The sequence below is a fragment of the Oncorhynchus nerka genome, linkage group LG15, assembly GCF_034236695.1.
Source record: "Oncorhynchus nerka isolate Pitt River linkage group LG15, Oner_Uvic_2.0, whole genome shotgun sequence".
NCBI classification, from domain to species: Eukaryota; Metazoa; Chordata; class Actinopteri; order Salmoniformes; family Salmonidae; genus Oncorhynchus; species Oncorhynchus nerka.
The window spans coordinates 33,486,222-33,508,360 of record NC_088410.1 but is presented as its reverse complement, the minus strand read 5'-3'; the positions used below and the strand labels follow the sequence as shown (position 1 = coordinate 33,508,360).

The following is a 22,139-nucleotide window of genomic DNA, read 5'->3' as shown; positions in this document are numbered from 1 at the left end:
AATGTACTTCTCCTCTTGCTCAGTTGTGCACCGGGGCCTCCCACTCCTTTCTATTCTGGTTAGAGACAGTTTGCTCTGTTCTGTGAAGTGAGTAGTACACAGCACTGTACGAGATCTTCAGTTTCTTGGCAATTTCTAGCCTGGAATAGTCTATTCTTGTTCTGAGAAATAAAGGCTGTAGAGTTTCAGAAGAAAGTTATTTGTTTCGGGCCATTTATTTATTATTATTATTTACCTTTATTTTACTAGGCAAGTCAGTTAAGAACAAATTCTCATTTTCAATGACGGCCTAGGAACAGTGGGTTAACTGCCTGTTCAGGGGCAGAACGACAGATTTGTACCTTGTCAGCTTGGGGATTTGAACTTCCAACCTTTCGGTTACTAGTCCATCACTAACCACTAGGCTACCCTGCCGCCCCATTTAAACCCACAAATGCTGATGCTCCAGATACTCAACTAGTCTAAAGGCGGACAGTTTTATTGCTTCTTTAATCAGATGTAACGGTTTTCTTGTGTCGAAGGAGAGGCGGACCAAAACGCAGCGTGGTTATTGTGATACATCTTTAATGAACAATATACAAAACAAGAAATGTGAACACGAAAACAGCCCTATCTGGTGCAAACACAGAGACAGGAACAATCACCCACAAAACCCAACAACAAACAGGCTACCTAAATATGGTTCCCAATCAGAGACAATGACTAACACCTGCCTCTGATTGAGAACCATATCAGGCCAAACACAGAAACAGACAAACTAGACACACAACATAGAATGCCCACTCAGATCACACCCTGACCAAACAAAACATAGAAACATACAAAGCAAACTATGGTCAGGGTGTGACATCAGAACAGTTTTCAGCTGTGCTAACATAATTGCAAAATGATTTTCTAATGATCAATTAGCCTTTTAAAATGATTAACTTGGATTAGCTAACACAACGTGCCATTGGAACACAGGAGTGATGGTTGCTGATAATGGGCCTCTGTACACCTATGTAGATATTCTAACAAAAAGCAGTTTCCAGCTACAATAGTCATTTACAACATTAACAATGTCTACACTGTAGTTCTGATCAATTTGATGTTTTAATGGTCAATTTTTTGAGTGCTTTTCTTTCAAAAACAAGGACATTTCTAAGTGACCCCAAACTTTTGAACAGTAGTGTAGTTGAGTAAAAGTAGTAAAAAATATAACTGTATATTTTTGGTGGGCCGCCATTTGGGGAACCCTGATCTAATGGACAAGTTGTCTTCTGTTCAGTGTCACATCTCTGGATTCAATCAAACCAGGGTTGTATTCACAAGGAATGAAATGATAGATTGACCAAAATGTGGGGGGACCACCTGAACTTGTCCAATAAGAAACATTTGTTTTCCGTTGCAAATGGTTTTGCTACGGTGTGCACTAATGAATGCAACGATGTACTGTCGCTGGGCAAAAAAGGTACTGTAACTACTTATATAATGCATAATGATGGATAAAAAATAATAAAAAATCTTTGTGCAGTAATTACACATTTTTCTCACAATGGTTTACTGCTTTTGGTTCCTTAAAACATATTAAAACAGTTTAGACCTTAGAACATTTCAGATTAGCCTCCCCATCAATTATGATTTTCATTAAAAAAGATTGTAGTAATTAAAAACTACAATTAAAATCTTCATCCTATTTACAAAACCTGAACAGTGTCAAGGAGTGGGATTTGAAAAGGAATTTCAAAGTGTGAAATATACAAAAAAACGGGGACAACAAAATCGTAAGTGGAGTAGGCCTCAAGCTGGCACATCAACAAATCGCTTGATATACACTTCATACAGAGAAGAAAACATTTCGTTGAACTGCAAAATAAACAAAACTTTACACATGAACATCTCAAACCACTATAGTCGAGCTAAACCAAAAGCCCAAGCTTCTTTGGAAGAGCCCTGACCAGTGCCAAGCAGGGTAGCATATAAATTGATGAATTATTCTAACTGTATCTATAGTGCCAACTTCCAATCATGTACTGAAGTAAGAAGGAACTGATACAAGATTTGCCAGGAATTATAGGAGGTGGAGTCTTGTCGTGGACACCATTCACCTCAAGCTGCCACAATACAACAGATTAGTCAGTCTATACGTAATGCCATCAGCAACATGATAGCAGTAAAACATAATGGGAATTGAAACAGTCATTCTATAACTACAGTATTAAGACAGTAGCAGCCTCTTTTTTACACCAGCAGATGGCGCCAGACAAGAAAGGAGACAGAGGAAGTTACTAAAGACTGGAATGCTGGTCATGTGTACTGTCACTATTTAGAGGCCACAAACAAACAGCTGTGGGAGGAGTGACAGGCTGACTTCTGATAATGGTTATAAATTACATTCAGTGCCAAAAATGATCAAACACAAAGTCAAGTCAAAGGTTGCATTCCAAATGGCACCCTATTCCCTCTGGTCAAAAGTAGTGCACTATATAGGAAATTGGGCGCCACATTCTCCCCAGAGATATTGTAGCAGAATCAAAGCCCAGGGAGAATACTGGCAGATGCAGGAGTATCTCTTGAAACCTGATGATCAACATGTTTACAGTTTCATTCCATTGCATTTCCTGGACGTGTGCTCTGAGCAAGATATAAATCTGCATTTTACACTAGCAGATCGAGCAAGACAAGGAAAAAGGAAGGCCTAAAAATAAATCTGTGGTAGGAGCAACCGGCTGGCTTTTGGTTATAAGAGTGGTTGTTGTGCAGTCTTGTGAAACCCTCTTTCAGAAGTGTAACCAGTTTAACTACATGTTTTCAGAAAAGTGCAGTGTTCAAATTGAATGTTTGCACAACCTTAGTATAGAACGGCGTGTAACAGTGATTAGATGGTATGGTGTTACAGTATAGTAATAACAACCAATATGGTAGAATCTACAGTAGAGGAAATGTGGAATGTTAAACCATGCATCTTGTAGTATATTGTGTACAGTGATTAGATTACCTGGTATTACAGTATACCAATGTTCTACAGTGGTAGAATCTAGAGTATAGTGACACCATGGCAACCCTGTATAGAAACATATCATTTGTAATCAACCACAGACTTTAAAGGCTGCCATCAGCAGTAGATTGTGAAGAAACAAATGCCTCCATTAGAACGACCCGAGTGCCAAAGTGACTGTCATTGGACACTTAACAGGAAACAGTCCATCAAAGGATAGTGACAAGCCCCTTATTGATCGTCAAGGAAACAGTCCCTTCCAGAGACTGCCAGTTAACGAATCAGTTACTAAAGACTGGAATGCTGGTCATGTGTACTGTCACTATTTAGACCTGGAGAGACAGAGAGAGGGAGAGAGAAAGAGAGAAAACGAGAAAGAGCATATTGTTAACAATAATAGAAAGTAAAAAACAGGAGAGACTTTTCAATAATCATTATAAGGAACACGGCCAGCATGTAAACTACAGTCATAAAAAACACATGTAAACTACAGTCATAAAAAACACATGTAAACTACAGTCATAAAAAACACATGTAAACTACAGTCATAAAAAACACATGTAAACTACAGTCATAAAAAACACATGTAAACTACAGTCATAAAAAAACACATGTAAACTACAGTCATAAAAAACACATGTAAACTACAGTCATAAAAAACACATGTAAACTACAGTCATAAAAAACACATGTAAACTACAGTCATAAAAAACACATGTAAACTACAGTCATAAAAACACATGTAAACTACAGTCATAAAAAACACATGTAAACTACAGTCATAAAAACCCATGTAAACTAAGTCATAAAAACCCATAAACAGTCATAAAAACCCAAAACTACAGTCATAAAAACACATGTAAACAGTCATAAAAACACATGTAAACTATAAAAAAACACATGTAAACTACAGTCATAAAAAAACACATGTAAACTACAGTCATAAAAAACACATGTAAACTACAGTCATAAAAACACATGTAAACTACAGTCATAAAAAACACATGTAAACTACAGTCATAAAAAAACACATGTCCCCTATGAAGCTATGATGCTGAATAGAAAGAGAGCTATTATAAATACAAGTAGATACAATATGTTTTAGATGTATTCATTTTAGATGTACAATAGAGATATAGACATATTAGATGTAGATACAACATACAGTAAGGATAGCGTTTCCTTCTGCCTCATCATCGCGGTGCCTGTCAGTTGGGTGGCCACTGTGACCTATAACCGACAAGGACAAGTCAGAAGCTGATCTGTGACATATGGTGGACGAATGTCATGTAACGTTTCAATCTCCAGAGGAGCATTGCCTCCTTCAAATTTCAGTGAAAATAACAGCAGGGCAGAATTGTTTTTTAAAGTTAGTCAAGAGACTTCCAAGTAGGGTTGGGCGATATGGCCTAAAAGTAATGGCTCCAGGTTTGGACGATTCACGATATATATATATACACACACACACCTCGATTTCTTGTTTTTCTATAAACAAATTAAAAAAGGACAAGACTTAATTCTAAACAGAATTTTCTTTATTAAAATAAAAAATATACAAGGCCTCAAGGCCTACTTGTGCAAAACAAATGAACACACATCCACACGTCTATTCTATCGTTTAGGAATGTTTGACCGCTCGCTGTTTGAATATGTCATTTATATAATCATTTTGATTGAAAATGCATTAATTGAGTTAATTTGCTGTTATAATTAGAACAGCCTGTGGTTAATTTGCTATTGGATTGGCAGAATGACAACTACTAACACATTAGCCTACAGTTGGCCTGAACATAACTTTTTTTGAATGCACTTTAATTATCCAATGTCACACTTACCAATGGTGAGGTGAAGCCTGTGCCCAAAGCACTGCAGGCGGGTCCAGTTGTTCAAGCACAATGCTTTTATCATGTTGCTCCCGCTGTCAGTTGTCATGCACACATGTTGGTCTTCACTCATCTTCCACAATGCCAGAGTCTTTGAGATCCTGGGCTAGTACTTCACCCGTATGATCATCGGGAATGTAAGACGTCTGTAGGCAGACGTTTTACAATTTCCAGTCTTCATTTATGTAGTCGACTGTCAAATTTAGGCATGGCTCTGACGTTCTGCTCGACCATAGATCGGCTGTGGAGGAAAAATAAGAAACACTAGCCAAGTTCTCTGCGACTCTTTCGTGGGTAGCAGTGTATAATCGCCGCAGGGCTTCTTCTGTGAAATACTTGCGGCTTGGCAGCTGATTTGTGGTCACCTGTACCTAGCAGATTTTTAAATGCTGGCTTTTCTACTGTAAAGATTGGGACCATATCTTTCGCTATGTAATAGGTCACTGCATCCGTTATCTCCTTCCACCTCAAACTTTTGTCATAAGGGATTACGTTTGAAAAGGAAGCGACTATGGTAGTTTGTCTTTTAGCTGACATTTTGGAAATTGGGCGACTGGAATCGCCATTGCATAGTCTCACGAATTCCTCCCATTCCACCGCGTGTTTCAGTTGCAGGTGATGGAAGGGGTTGGTTGTACTGCTGCTTTTCGTAGCAATTGTCTTTCGACACATTTTGCACAAGACATTCGTTTGCTGAACAACAGACCTCTTCAACCCAAACCACTTCCATATTATTGAAAAAACATTGCAGCCTTTTTCGGGGATGATTTCATCCTCACGAGAGGCTGAGTTGGTTTCCCCACTTTCCATTTTGGTGGAACTCTTACCGCCGCTACACTTTGTCAGCGTGGTTACAATTTGTGAAAGGCTGTCTACAGTTGTGATTGGTGGATAACCTCTGTGCACGCGTTGGCACATGATTCGACATTGGCCTGACAGCGAAGAGACAGTGAGAAGCTGCATTTGTCAAACGTTACAACATTATAACAGAACCTCAATTCTTGCGATAGACAATTTCCATATCACGTTAAAACAAACTCGAATATATCGAAAAAACTTGATCGCCCAGCCCTACTTGCAAGACAGAAGGTCTTCCCTCACAGTGCAGACAGGCCCATATTTCACCCAGCAGTACAAAATAAACTCTGCAAAAAAAAAACTGTAATTCAAAGATAATTTGTAAAATTCAAATAACTTCACAGATCTTCATTGTTAAGGGTTTAAACACTGTTTCCCATGCTTGTTCAATGAACCATAAACAATAAACATGCACCTGTAGAACGGTGGCAAAGACACTAACAGCTTACAGACGGTAGGCAATTAAGGTCACAGTTATGAAATCCTAGGACACTAAAGAGGCCTTTCTACTGAATCTGAAAAACACCAAAAAAAGATGCCCAGGGTCCCTGCTCATCTGCGTGAACGTGCCTTAGGCATGCTGCAAGGAGGTATGAGGACTGCAGATGTGGCCAGGGCAATAAAGTGCAATGTCCGTACCGTGAGACAGCAGTACAGGGAGACAGGACGGACAGCTGATCGTTCTAACAGTGGCAGACCACGTGTAAAAACACCTGCACAGGATCGGTACATCCAAACATCGCACCTGCGGGACAAGTACAGGATGGCAACAACTGCCTACGTTACACCAGGAACACACAATCCCTCCATCAGTGCTCAGACTGTCCGCAATAGGCTGAAAGAGGCTGGACTGAGGGCTTGTAGGCCTGTTGTAAGGCAGGTCCTCACCAGACATCACCGGCAACATCGTTGCCTACGGGCACAAACCCACCGTCCCTGGACCAGACAGGACTGGCAAAAAGTGCGCTTCACTGACGAATCACAGTTTTGTCTCACCAGGAGTGATGGTCGGATTCGCGGTTATCGTTGAAGGAATGAGCGTTACACCGAGGCCTGTACTCTGGAGCGGGATCGATTTGGAGGTGGAGGGTCCATCATGTCACAGCATCTTCGGACTGAGCTCGTCATTGCAGGAAATCTCAGCGCTGTGCGTTACAGGGAAGACATCCTCCTCCCTCATGTGGTACCCTTCCTGCAGGCTCATCCTGACATGACCCTCCAGCATGACAATGCCACCAGCCATACTGCTCATTCTGTACGTGATTTCCTGCAAGACAGGAATGTCAGTGTTCTGCCATGGCCAGCAAAGAGCCCGGATCTCAATCCCATTGAGCACATCTGGGACCTGTTGGATCGGACATTGAGGGCTAGGGCCATTCCCCCCAGAAATGTCCGGGAACTTGCAGGTGCCTTGGTGGAAGAATGGGGTAACATCTCACAGCAAGAACTGGCAAATCTGGTTCAGTCCATGAGAAGGCCATGCACTGCAGTACTTCATGCAGCTGGTGGCCACACCAGATACTGACTGTTACTTTTGATTTTGACGCCCTTTTTGTTCAGGGACACATTATTAAATGTATGTTAGTCACATGTCTGTGGAATTCGTTCAGTTTATTTCTCAGTTGTTAAATCTTATGTTCATACAAATATTTACACATGTTAGGTTTGCTGAAAATAAACAGTTGACAGTGAGAGGGCGTTTTCTTTTTTTGCTGAGTTTAGTATGACCCAAATAAATCATCTCCCTTCACCACAGCCATGCAGCTAAACTACCGAAATTAGAACAGGGGTGAGTCATTTCTTAAGATTTCCCCATGAGAACAATACAAAAGCGGAGCCATCATCATCGCCAACTGGTTTGGTAAACAATTAGTAATCATCCGGCCTCTATTTTCTACTCCACTTGTGACGGAAGAAACACTACCCTTTGACCTACATTCAATCAAATAAGTCATTCAATTCAAAGGGAGAGAACAGTGTTCCGGCTGAGTGGCTAGTTTCACAAACCAAAAGCATGTGAATGCTAGCCTGGTCAAATATCTGTTTGTACTACTCTTGCCAACTCCATATCTCATTGTCAAGACAAAGATGTTAGGCATAACAATGAGTGACAAGGGGTTGGCATGATAGCCCAAACAGACTGGCACTCAGGCTATGTGAATGCATTACGGAGTGTTGTTTTTGCCTTGGAAAATGTAATCATTTTTATTTGTTGAGTTATAATTATCAAGTTTTCCAAATGAAGATGCTGGTCATTATAAAGTATGTGTATTGCTTTTACAGGGAATTATGTGAACTGTCTAGGAAAGATGGGAAACCATTTTTTATAAATACTGAATATTGAAGGACTTACTCATTAATGGGAAGGTGGACTGCCTTCGAGCCCCTGTGAAAAATAAATGACATAAAACCTACTATTACAATTTAGCTTAAAACAAACTATACTGAACAAAAATACAAATGCAACATGTAAAGTCTTGGTCCTATGTTTAATGTCCTGAATTAAAAATCCCAGAAATGTTCCACATGCACAAAAAACATATTTCTCTCAAATTTTGTGCACAAATGCATCCCTGTTAGTGAGCATTTATACTTTGCAAAAATAATCCATCCACCTGAGATGTGTGGCTTGTCAAGAAGCTGATTAAACAGCATCGTTACACAGGTGCATCTTGTGCCGGGGACAATAAAAGGCCACGAAAATGTGCAATTTTGTCACACATCACAATGCCACAGATGTCTCAAGTTTTGAGTGAGTGTGCATTTGGCATGTTCACTGCAGGAACGTCCATCAGAGGTGTTGCCATATAATTTAATGTTCACTTCTCTACCATAACCCGCCTCCAATGTCGTTTTAGAGAATTACGTCCAACCGGCCACACAACCGCAGACCACATGTGACCACGCCAGCCCAGGACCTCCACATCCGGCATCTTCACCTGCGGGATCATTTGAGACCAACCAACCGGACAGCTGATGAAACTGAGAAGTATTTCTGTCTGTAATAAAGCCCTTTCGTGGGGAAAAATGAATTAGCCTATCCTGGCTCCAAAGTGGGTGGACCTATGCCCTCCCAGGCTCACCCATTGATGCACCCCTGCCCAGTCATGTGAAATCCATAGATTAGGGTCTAATTTATTTATTTAAGTTGACTGATTTCCTTATATGAACTGTAACTCAGTAAAATGGTTGAAATTGTTGCATGTTGCGTTTATATTTTTGTACAGTATACATAAAAAAGCTAATAAGTCAATCAAAAGTGATGTTGATGAACAATAAATAGCCTACTAGTGCAGTTCATGCTGAATCCATTAATATTGACTTCGAGCATCAAATACACTGTTTTTCATGGTTAATATAAGCCTATGCCACACATGGCTGAAAGCCACTGATCATATAGTAAAGATGTCTGATGTTTAACTACTGTACATGACGACTGGCTGAGCCTGGGGTATTTTCACTATGTTGTTTGACTACTGAGGTTCTTGGCAGTGTAACTTTAAGGTAATCATCCCTATTCAGAGCCAAAATGGGTGGCTGCCAACTGCTAAAACATGCAGACCCACTATACAGGTTAATTTAGCACGCCAAGCAGAGATCCATGATACTCAACAAAGCTTCATGCAATGATATCTGTCCATGGAGGAGTTACACACACAGAGAGATCACACATATCAGCCAGGCCCATGTAAGCACCGTCTGAGAGCTGTCATCAGTCTGTACTGTATGACAATTCATGTACTTACGTTGGACAGAGCGCCTCTTAAATATCAGCAGCGCAGCAAGGAGTCCAATGACCAGAGATCCTATGACCACAACTGGGGCAAGCCACTGGGTAGTGGAGTCAGAAGCAAAATCATCTTTTGAACCTTCAAATGCAGGTGGAAAATAAACAATTAGCAAATTAAATAGGAAATTCACAGATATTTGAATTAAATACAGGTAGTGCTACTCTGTGACCAGACATAGATGCACAAAGTCCATGATTGAGAACAAATTAAATCAGATTATTTTTTACAAATCTAATCCAGCAGACCTGGATTCAGGCAACCGAAGTTCAATGTCATTTCAACTAAAAAGAAGTTCCAATATTATTCTAAAATATCAAATCCAGAGGAAAAGGGCAATTATGATTGGTCAAAGTCAGCATCAGGTCAACTTAATTTCCTGCAGAGTAATATTTGATTATTTTGATATATCTTAAAATAAACAGACTAGAGCTCTTTTCTAATCTAAATATAATCTTAATTTACTCCCAATTGCTAAGACTAATTCGTTTTCGCATCAGATGGATAATTTGTGTTTGGAAATTCCCAGCCAGGCAGGTCAGAAAAAACATTCAAAATGGCTGCAAGATGTGAGAAACAACTGCAGAGAAGGAATGTTCTGGTAAGAAGGTATTATGACTGCACTGAATCGTGATAAGATGGAGCATTAGAGACATTTTGGAGACGATGAGCTCTAATTTGCAACTAGTGCAGGTATTTTACAACTCCACTATTTCTTCTAGGCTCACCAGATGACACGCAGACTGGGTTAAGCAAACATTGAAGATCTTCTGGGATCATACTGAAACATGCAATGGAATGTTTCTTAGCCAAACCAAGACATTCATTTTCTTTTTTTCAATTTCAAGGAAGATGTTCAGTCAGATTTGGGAGCATGTTATGGCCTGATGTACTCCACCCCTCAGTGACATGTTCTCTCATTATGAGGCTGATTTATTGTGCTCACACATGATAAAGACGTTGTTAAAAAGGCCTATGCTAATAAAAGTAGGCTAGATTGAGGCTGAACTGTTTACAATGATCAGGGTTAGGATGAGCGAATAAGGGAGACTGGCATGTTTTGGATTTGGCCCAGCTTTCAAAAAGGATGACATCACAAACATTCATAGACACTGTGTATACCGACCACGATGGCAGAACATACCTGCTGAACATACAAACGGGATCTCAAATGATGCCTTCCCCTCCTGGACTCCATTGGTGTTGTGCACTGTGCATGAGTAGTTTGTGGAACCACTGTATGTAGCCTTCAGAACTGTCAGTTTACTGGAGAGGCTAAACAGTGTGTCGTCTGTCTTTTTGGCCACGAGTTCAGCACTGCCTGTGCAGTTTGCGCCAAACTCGTCAAACCACCAGATCAACCCTTTCTGGTGCCCGCCTGTAGAGTTGCAGAAAATGGTCACGTCTGTGTTCTGTTTTATGCAGTTCTCAGGACTGGAACTCATGGTTGGTGATTTGTACATAGCTGGACGAGAGAGAGAAAGATACATTATATTACATACAGTTGAAGTTGAAAGTTCATACACCTTAGCCAAATACATTTAAAACTCAGTTTTTCACAATTCCTGACATTTAATAATAGTAGAAATTACCTATCTTATGTCTGTTAGGATCACCACTTTATTATGTGAAATGTCAGAATAATAGTAGAGAGAATGATTCATTTCAGCTTTTATTTCTATCATCACATTCCCAGTGGGTCAGAAGTTTACATACCCTCAATTAGTATTTGGTAGCATTGCCTTTAAATTGTTTAACTTGGGTCAAACATTTCAGGAAGCCTTCCACAAACTTCCCACAATAAGTTGGGTGAATTCTGGCCTATTCCTTCTGACAGAGCTGGTGTAACTGAGTCAGGTTTGTCGGCCTCCTTGCTCGCACACACTTTTTCAGTCCTGCCCACACATTTTCTATAGGATTGAGGTCAGGGCTTTGTGATGGCCACTCCAATACCTTGACTTTGTTGTCCTTAAGCCATTTTGCAACAACTTTGGAAGTATGCTTGGGGTCATTGTTCATTTGGAAGACCCATTGGCAACCAAGCTTTAACTTCCTGACTGATGTCTTGAGATATTACTTCAATCTATCCACATAATATTCCATCCTCATGAAGCCATCTATTTTGTGAAGTGCACCAGTCCCTCCTGCAGCAATGCACCCTCACAACATGATGCTGCCACCCCCGTGCTTCACGGTTGGGATGGTGTTCTTCGGCTTGCAAGCCACCACCTTTTTCCTCCAAACATAACAATGGTCATTATGGCCAAACAGTTCTATTTATGTTTCATCAGACCAGAGGACATTTCTCCAAAAATATTGATCTTTGTCCCCATGTGCAGTTGCAAACCGTAGTCTGGCTTTTTTAATGGCGGTTTTGGAGCAGTGGCATCTTCCTTGCTGAGCGGCCTTTCAGGTTATGTTGAGATAGGACTCGTTTTACTGTGGATATAGATACTTTTGTACCTGTTTCCTCCAGCATCTTCACAAGGTCCTTTACTGTTGTTCTGGGATTGATTTTCACTTTTCGCACCAAAATACATTCATCTCTAGGAGACAGAACGAGTCTCCTTCCTGAGCGGTATGACGGCTGCATGGTCCCATTGTGTTTATACTTGAGTACGATTGTTTGTACAGATGATCGTGGTACCGTCAAGTGTTTGGAAATTGCTCCCAAGGATGAACCAGACTTGTGGAGGTCTGAGGTCTTGGCTGATTTCTTTTGATTTTCCTATGATGTCAAGCAAAGAGGCACTGAGTTTGAAGGTAGGCCTTGAAATGCATCCACAGGTACACCTCTAATTGACTCAAATGATGTCAATTTGAGCCTATCAGAAGCTTCTAATGCCATGACATCATTTCCTGGAATTTTCCAAGCTGTTTAAAGGCACAGTCAACTTAGTGTATGTAAACGTCTGACCCACTGGAATTGTGATACAGTGAATTATAAGTGAAATAATCTGTCTGTAAACAATTGTTGGAAAAATGACTTGTGTCATGCACAAAGTAGATGTCGTAACCAACTTGCCAAAACTATAGTTTGTTAACAAGAAATGTGTGGAGTGGTTGAAAACTATTTTTAATGACTCCACCCTAAGTGTATGTAAACATCTGACTTCAACTGTACATGTGGGTGCAGTTCGCAACAACGTCAGCGGGTAAACATCCTTAAGACAGACTTGGCACCTTTTCAACACCCATCAAAGGGTTATAACTTGGAATGAGATTACTGGAGGAGTGATTTTAATCAACTGGAATTACCTTTCTTCACTCACATGTTCTAATTGAGTCTGTGTACATTATTTGTAAACATTGATTGCGTGATGTGGGTAGAATGGCATTATGGAGGCTAGTTGTGGACATTCCCACTGGTACTACTCTGTGCCATTTGAGCACTGTCAAGTAACTCTGGCTCCTGCTGTGCTGTCCAATCTCTCTCTCCCTCACAATAGATCTGAACTCCCCCTGAACACATTTCAGATTAAACATCCTTATCAACCTTTTATCATACCTGTATGGGCAGGTGTGTGTGTGTGTGTGTGTGTGACAACAATGGAAGTTGAATAGAACTTAATTTCAACATGTGGGCATCATAACACCCTGATGAAGGCTATGAGCTGAGACGCATTTTAAAAAATTAAGTGTTGTATTGTATTGTATTCTTCTATTGCCCTTAAAGTGTGGCTGAATATCTCACATGTTCCAGTTTTTTCCTTTCATGGACCTGTGTTGAAAGGTGCTTTTATAATCACATTTGGTTGAACTGTAGACAGTATAGGACTCACCTGTGACACTGAGGCTGATTGTAGCTGTAGCATCACCACTGTCTGTTCTCACCATGCATTCATACTCCCCCTTGTCGGCCATCTTGGTATTTGTCAACCACAAGGACACATTCATATTATCCTTGTTCCAGGATGGCTCAGCAAATTTAAACCCGAGGGTTGAGGCATTTGCATGTTTATGGTATTCCAACAAAGGTGCATCACCTCCCACCCTCTTCCAGGTCACCGTCAAGATGGTCACGTTCTGAACAGCTTTGACAATACACTCCAGCAATGACTGCTGACCATAAACCCCATGGTATTCTTCTTCACACTCCAGTTTGACAAATGCTGTAAGTAAAATATCATTTCAGAGAAAAAGACCACATAAATACAGAAGATAATTACTGTTATAGTAGTCAGGTTTATCATAATGTCACCAATCTTATTGAACTTTTAGTAAAAAATAATATACAGTTCTTCCAAACCACAATGTTAATAATCTGCTGAAAACAATAAATAAATTGTTGTATTTATGTATATAACATTTTGTAATAATTATTATGGAATTTATGGCACAACATACTCTCAGAAGAATTTCCAGTGCTGATATAGGCTAAATGGATCGCAAAAAACAGAAAACTGGTAGCTGAAGTCATCTTTGGATTCCTGAGTAGGAAGAGAGAAATGTACAATGACAACACTTGTCACAGCAGTTTGAGATAAGTCTCTAGACTGCGTGAGGTAGGTCTATAGACTGCCTATCACTCATTAGGCCCTAATCTATGGATTTAACATGACTGGTAATACAGATGCATCTGTTGGTCACAGATACATTTAAAAATAAAAGGGCCTCACAGTATTTCTGTGCATTCAAATTGCCATCGTTAAAATGCAATTGTGTTCATTGTCCGTAGCTTATGCCTGCCCATACCATAACCCCACCGCCACTATTGGACGTACTGCCAAATTCCCTAAAAGGACGCTGGAGGTGGTTTATGTGGACATCTATAAGTACCTGGGTGTCTGGCTAAACTCTCCTTCCAGACTCATATCAAACATCTCCAATCTAAAATCAAATCTAGAGTCAGCTTTCTATTCCGCAACAAAGCCTCCTTCACTCAAGCCGCCAAACTTACCCTAGTAAAACTGACTATCCTACCGATCCTCGACTTCGGCAATGTCATCTACAAAATAGCTTGCAATACTCTACTCAGCAAACTGGATGCAGTTTATCACAGTGCCATCCGTTTTGTTACTAAAGCACCTTATACCACCCACCACTGCGACTTGTATGCTCTAGTCGGCTGGCCCTCGCTACATATTCGTCGCCAGACCCACTGGCTCCAGGTCATCTACAAGTCCATGCTAGGTAAAGCTCCGCCTTATCTCAGTTCACTGGTCACGATGGCAACACCCACCTGTAGCACGCACTCCTGCAGGTGTATCTCACTGATCATCCCTAAAGCCAACACCTCATTTGGCCGCCTTTCCTTCCAGTTCTCTGCTGCCTGTGACTGGAACGAATTGCAAAAATCGTTGAAGTTGGAGACTTTCATCTCCCTCACCAACTTCAAACATCTGCTATCTGAGCAGCTAACCGATCGCTGCAGCTGTACATAGTCCATCGGTAAATAGCCCACCCAATTTACCTACCTCATCCCCATACTGTTTATATTTATTTCCTTTTCTGCTCTTTTGCACACCAGTATCTCTACCTGCACATGACCATCTGATCATTTATCACTCCAGTGTTAATCTGCAAAATTGTAATTATCCGCCTACCTCCTCATGCCTTTTGCACACAATGTATATAGACTATTTTTTTCTTTCCACTGTGTTATAGACTTGTTTATTGTTTACTCCATGTGTAACTCTGTGTTGTTGTCTGTTCACACTGCTATGCTTTATCTTGGCCAGGTCACAGTTGTAAATGAGAACTTGTTCTCAACTAGCCTACCTGGTTAAATAAAGGTGAAATAAAATAAAAATATGGTATAGAAATTAACAATAAATTCTCTGGCAACAGCTCTGGTGGACATTCCTGCAGGCAGCATGCCAATTGCACGCTCCCTCAAAACTTGAGACATCTGTGGCATTGTGTGGTATGACAAAACTGCACATTTTAAAGTGGCCTTTTAGTGTACCCATCACAAGGTGCACCTGTGTAATGATCATGCTGTTTAACCAGCTTCTTGATATGCCACACCTCTCAGGTGGATGGATTATCTTGGCAAAAGAGAAATACTCATTAACAGGGATGTAAACAAATTTGTGCACATTTGAGAAAATATTGTGCGCATGGAACATTTCTGGGATCTTTATTTCAGCTCATGAGACATGGGACCAACACTTTACATGTTGCATTTATATTTTTGTTCAGTGTAAGTGCATAGTGAATGAGGGCCTAACATAGCTTAATAGGGGGCAGTTGCCTATCTATTTGTCACCTCCCACCTGGATTGTCAAAATACCCATTTTAACTATTTCTTTGGCAGGCAAACACAATAAAATGTGAACATTATGCAAATAGACAAAAGAGCATTTACATTTGAGTCATTTAGCAGACACACTTATCCAAAGCGACTTAAGTGTTCATCTTAAGATGCACTACATGTACAAAAGTATGTGGACACTCCTTCAAATGAGTGGATTCGGCTATTTCAGCCACACCCGTTGAAGACAGGTGTATAAAATTTAACACACACCCATGCAATCTCCATAGACAAACATTGGCAGTAGAATGACCTTACTGAAGAACCCAGTGACTTTCAACTTGGCACCGTCATAGAATGCCACCTTTCCAATAAGTCAGTTCATCCAATTTCTGCCCTGCTACAGCTGCACCGGTCAACTGTAAGTGCTGTTATTGTGAAGTGGAAACGTCTAGGAGCAGCAACGGCTCAGCCGCGAAGTGGTAGGACACACAAAATCGTCTGTCCTTGGTTGCAACACTCACTACCGAGTTCCAAACTGCATCTGGAAGCAACGTCAGCACAATAACTGTTTGTCAGGAACTTCATGAAATGGGTTTCCATGGCCAAGCAGCCGCACACAAGCCTAAGATCACCATGCACAATGCCAAGCTGTGGCTGGAGTGGTGTAAAGCTCACCGGCATTGGACTCTGGAGCAGTGGAAACGCGCTCTCTGGAGTGATAAATCATGCTTCACAATCTGGCAGTCTGACGGACGAATCTGGGTTTGGCGAATGCCAGGAGAACGCTACCTGAATTAATGCATAGTGCCAACTATGACGTTTGTTGGAGGAGGAATAATGTTCTGGGGTTGTTTTTCATGGTTCGGGATAGGCCCCTTAGTTCCAGTGAAGGGAAATCTTAATGCTACAGCACACAATGACATTCTAGACGATTCTGTGCTTCCAACTTTGTGGCAACAGTTTGCGGAAGGTCTTTTCCTGTTTCAGCATGACAATGCCCCCATACACAAAGCGAGGTCATAACAGAAATGGTTTGTTGAGATCGGTGTGGAAGAACTTGACTGGCCTGCACAGAGCCCTGACGTCAACCCCATTGAACACCTTTGGGATGAATTGGAATGTCGACTGCAAGCAATGCCTAATCGCCCAACATCAGTGCCCGACCTCACTAATGCTCTTGTGGCTGAATGGAAGCAAGTCCCCACAACAATGTTCCAATATTGCTGGAGAGCCTTCCCAGAAGAGTGGAGGCTGTTATAGCTGCAAAGGGGGGACCAACTCCATATTAATGCTCATGATTTTGGAATGAGATGTTTGACGAGCAGGCGTCCACATACTTTGGTAATGTATTCTAGCTAGGTGGGTCAACCACATATCGCATATCGCTATCAGCAAAGTTAGAGCTAGTAAGGGAGGGAGAAGTCAAGTGTGAAAGGCTTTTTTTTCACACTGAAGGAAACTCTGTTTTTAAGGAAACCATGTGTGGGAGATGACAGCACTGTTAAATTAATTCAAGTGGCCACTAAAGCTGTTGGAGTTATTCTCACCCACAATATACAGTGCCTTGCGAAAGTATTCGGCCCCCTTGAACTTTGCGACCTTTTGCCACATTTCAGGCTTCAAACATAAAGATATAAAACTGTATTTTTTTGTGAAGAATCAACAACAAGTGGGACACAAGCATGAAGTGGAACGACATTTATTGGATATTTCAAACTTTTTTAACAAATCAAAAACTGAAAAATTGGGCGTGCAAAATTATTCAGCCCCTTTACTTTCAGTGCAGCAAACTCTCTCCAGAAGTTCAGTGAGGATCTCTGAATGATCCAATGTTGACCTAAATGACTAATGATGATAAATACAATCCACCTGTGTGTAATCAAGTCTCCGTATAAATGCACCTGCACTGTGATAGTCTCAGAGGTCCGTTAAAAGCGCAGAGAGCATCATGAAGAATAAGGAACACACTAGGCAGGTCCGAGATACTGTTGTGAAGAAGTTTAAAGCCGGATTTGGATACAAAAAGATTTCCCAAGCTTTAAACATCCCAAGGAGCACTGTGCAAGCGATAATATTGAAATGGAAGGAGTATCAGACCACTGCAAATCTACCAAGACCTGGTCGTCCCTCTAAACTTTCAGCTCATACAAGGAGAAGACTGATCAGAGATGCAGCCAAGAGGCCCATGATCACTCTGGATGAACTGCAGAGATCTACAGCTGAGGTGGGAGACTCTGTCCATAGGACAACAATCAGTCGTATATTGCACAAATCTGGCCTTTATGGAAGAGTGGCAAGAAGAAAGCCATTTCTTAAAGATATCCATAAAAAGTGTTGTTTAAAGTTTGCCACAAGCCACCTGGGAGACACACCAAACATGTGGAAGAAGGTGCTCTGGTCAGATGAAACCAAAATTGAAATTTGGTAACAATGCAAAACGTTATGTTTGGCGTAAAAGCAACACAGCTCATCACCCTGAACACACCATCCCCACTGTCAAACATGGTGGTGGCAGCATCATGGTTTGGGCCTGCTTTTCTTCAGCAGGGACAGGGAAGATGGTTAAAAGTGATGGGAAGATGGATGGAGCCAAATACAGGACCATTCTGGAAGAAAACCTGATGGAGTCTGCAAAAGACCTGAGACTGGGACGGAGATTTGTCTTCCAACAAGACAATGATCCAAAACATAAAGCAAAATCTACAATGGAATGTTTCAAAAATAAACATATCCGGGTGTTAGAATGGCCAAGTCAAAGTCCAGACCTGAATCCCAATCGAGAATCTGTGGAAAGAACTGAAAACTGCTGTTCACAAATGTTCTCCATCCAACCTCACTGAGCTCGAGCTGTTTTGCAAGGAGGATTGGGAAAAATGTTCAGTCTCTCGATGTGCAAAACTGATAGAGACATACCCCAAGTGACTTACAGCTGTAATCGCAGCAAAAGGTGGCGCTACAAAGTATTAACTTAAGGGGGCTGAATAATTTTGCACGCCCAATTTTTCAGTTTTTGATTTGTTAAAAAAGTTTAAATATCCAATAAATATCGTTCCACTTCATGATTGTGTCCCACTTGTTGTTGATTCTTCACAAAAAAATACAGTTTTATATCTTTATGTTTAAAGCCTGAAATGTGGCAAAAGGTCGCAAAGTTCAAGGGGGCCGAATACTTTCGCAAGGCACTGTACTTGTTGCTTCTGGAGTCAATGTAGCTGAAGAATAGGGATAAACAGCTGCAATGGGAGAATAAGCCATTTTTTCCTCCCTTGTGAGGACTACTGAAAGGACCTTTTACAGAAAGATGCATGAAATAGGCTTACAGATGCAAAACTGCAGGCAATGATCAAGGGATAGGATGTAGTACCACGCTAACTTGGTTGTGGTTTGAGACAACAACAAAAATCCATATAGTATACTTGACATGTGGAGAAAACTCCAAAATGTTGGACACACAAAAGGAAACATTTGCAGGACTCAGAACCCTCACTTTAATGAGTTAACATGATTTAACACAGAATCAATCTTGATTGGCTGGGAATAAACAGCTTGCCTTACCTGCTGCTGCGGTCAATTCGTTGAATGAGAAGTAGAACAACAGCAAACTCCTCAGCAGTGACATCATATCACCACAGCTGGCTGTGTACTGCTGTCTGTCTCTGTCTGACATCTACTTATAAAGAACAGGAAATACGATACATCTGACATCACAGTCCCTCACAGTCAACCACACCTTCATGTATTACTGCAGTCTAATTTAGAATTCTTAATCGAATCAAATGCTATATATATGTTATTATAATTGCAATGGTTTATTGTGTTAGTCAAAAAATATGGTAAGTGGAGAGTTGAGAGTAGAGTGGAGAGTTTAGATGGATTGTATTGTTATAGAACCACAACAACATATCCAACTGTAAATTAACTTCACTGCATTCACATTACAACAGGCATGTTAAAAAAGCATATCAAAGTTACATCATGTTGTGTTCATGTTATTCACCTTCCAGATGTCGATTTTTCTCAATGTTAATCAAACTCAGCCATTATCTCTTCTCACGCTTTGCATCAGAATTTGAATGAGAGGAGAGAATTCCCTCTAGTGGACATGTTGCTTCTGTTCAGTGTCACATGTCTAACTTCAATTCAATCAATCCAGGGTTGTATTCACAAGGGACCAAATGAAAGCCGATTGGGAATTGTTTTGCTACTGTGTACTAATGAACTGTCGCTGGGCAAAAAAATACAGTCTTCAGGTACTGTAACTACTTATGTAATAAATAATGATGAAGATTCTTTTCTTTCTTTGTGCAGTAATTACATACATTTTCCTCACAATGGGTTTCCAGCTTTTGGTTCCTTAAAACTTATGAAAACAGTTTACATCTTAGAACATGAAAGAATGCAGATTAGCCTCCCCATCAATTATGATTTTCATTTGTTTAAAGATTGTAGTATTTAAAAACAACAATTGAAAATATTTACAAAACCTTCTGTGTAACATCTTTCTCACTGCCCTGTGTTTAATGAACAGTATCAAGGTGCGCCATTTGAACAGGAATTTCACAGTGCGAAATATACCCAGATACATGTTTTATCTGGACAAAGTAAAAAAGCTTTCATCGCAATGATATCATTAATAATAAACAAAGTCACATATAAAAACATACAAAACAGGGTAAGGTACATATGGGGTAAGGTACATATGGGGTAAGGTACATATGGGAAGGTACATATGGGGTAAGGTACATATGGGGTAAGTTACATATGGGGTAAGGTACATATGGGGTAAGTTACATATGGGGTAAGTTACATATGGGGTAAGGTACATATGGGGTAAGGTACATATGGGGTAAGGTACATATGGGGCAAGGTACATATGGGGCAAGGTACATATGGGGTAAGGTACATATGGGGTAAGGTACATATGGGGTAAGTTACATATGGGGTAAGTTACATATGGGGTAAGGTACATATGGATTAAGTTACATATGGGGTAAGGTACATATGGGGTAAGGTACATATGGGGTGAGGTACATATGGGGTAAGGTACATATGGGGTAAGGTACATAGGCCTCAAGCAGACATGTATTGTATTGCTTTTACAGTGACTTCTGTGAACTGTCTAGGAAAGATGGGAAACCATAAACTCAAAGTGACAAATTAAAATGACATATACTGAATATTGAAGGACATACAGGACTGCCTTCGAGCTCCTGTCAAAATGGACACAAAACCTACTATTACAATTTAGCTTAAAACAAATTAAATCAAAAAGATCATCATTAAACCAAAAGCGATGCTGATGAACAATAAATAGCCTACAAGTGAGGTTAATGCTTAATCCATTAATAGATGAACAATAAATAGCCTACAAGTGCAGTTGATGCATTAATAGATTATAGTTTTATTACAATATTATATTGTCTTTTTTTTGTACCTATTATCAAATCACTTGACAATCACTTCATATACAGACAGGAGTCCTCTCTCATCTTGGCCTCTTACACTACGAAATAACATGTCTTCATTTTGTTAGAATTGGCAAATATATATTTATTTATTTACACACAAACATCTCAAGCCACCATAGTAGAGCTGAACATGTCTTAATTTTGTTAGAATTGGCAAATATGTATTTATTTATTTACACACAAACATCTCAAGCCACCATAGTAGAGCTGAACATGTCTTCATTTTGTTAGAATTGGCAAATATATATTTATTTATTTACACACAAACATCTCAAGCCACCATAGTAGAGCTGAACATGTCTTCATTTTGTTAGAATTGGCAAATATATATTTATTTATTTACACACAAACATCTCAAGCCACCATAGTAGAGCTGAACATGTCTTCATTTTGTTAGAATTGGCAAATATATATTTATTTATTTACACACAAACATCTCAAGCCACCATAGTAGAGCTGAGCAAAAATCAACAACAACAAAAAAAGATGAAAGAGCCCTGACTAGTTCCATGCAGGCTGGCATAGAGATAGGTCAATCATATCTGTATCTACAGTGCCAACTGCCAAGTATGCACTTAAGCAAGAAGGAACAGATACTGCAGAAGGGTTGGAAGGAATTGTGGGAGGTGTAGTCTTGCTGTGGACGGCATTCACCTCAAGTTACCTCAATACAACAACAGATTTCTCAGTCGATATGTAACGCCATCACCAGCAACATGATAGCAGTAAAAATGTGAACTGAAACGATCACTATGTAAATATAAGACAATTGCTGCCCCTTGCAAAACACAAAATGTTTTGAAATGTTTTTCCAAAATGATCATAATCAACCACCAGGTGAAGATGTCTACGTTACCTTGAAACTGATACCAATTCTCTCTGATTAATAATTGACTCTAGTCCATCGGTTTTCATGTTTACTGTTACGTTCCATTAAACTGACTTCATGGAGGCGGGCCTGGGCAA

General features: G+C 40.2%; 1 protein-coding gene across 3 annotated transcripts; it reads right to left on the bottom strand.

The window, feature by feature from the left end:
- Window positions 1-547: 547 nt before the first annotated feature.
- LOC115142454 (hemicentin-1-like) lies at window positions 548-22,122 on the bottom strand. 3 transcript variants are annotated; one of them, XM_029681934.2, is made up of 8 exons: window positions 19,261-22,122; window positions 13,854-13,936; window positions 13,289-13,618; window positions 10,651-10,971; window positions 9,465-9,587; window positions 8,072-8,104; window positions 4,143-4,207; window positions 548-3,309 (listed from the first exon to the last, which is right to left on the bottom strand). In XM_029681934.2, the coding sequence occupies exons 2-8, from the start codon at window positions 13,924-13,926 to the stop codon at window positions 3,304-3,306; spliced, it is 951 nt and encodes a 316-aa protein (XP_029537794.1). In that variant the 5' UTR covers window positions 13,927-13,936; window positions 19,261-22,122; the 3' UTR covers window positions 548-3,303. The 3 variants fall into 3 exon arrangements, with proteins under 3 accessions (XP_029537794.1, XP_029537795.1, XP_064857589.1); XM_029681935.2 differs by lacking the exon at window positions 8,072-8,104; XM_065001517.1 differs by lacking the exons at window positions 4,143-4,207; window positions 8,072-8,104.
- Window positions 22,123-22,139: the final 17 nt, after the last annotated feature.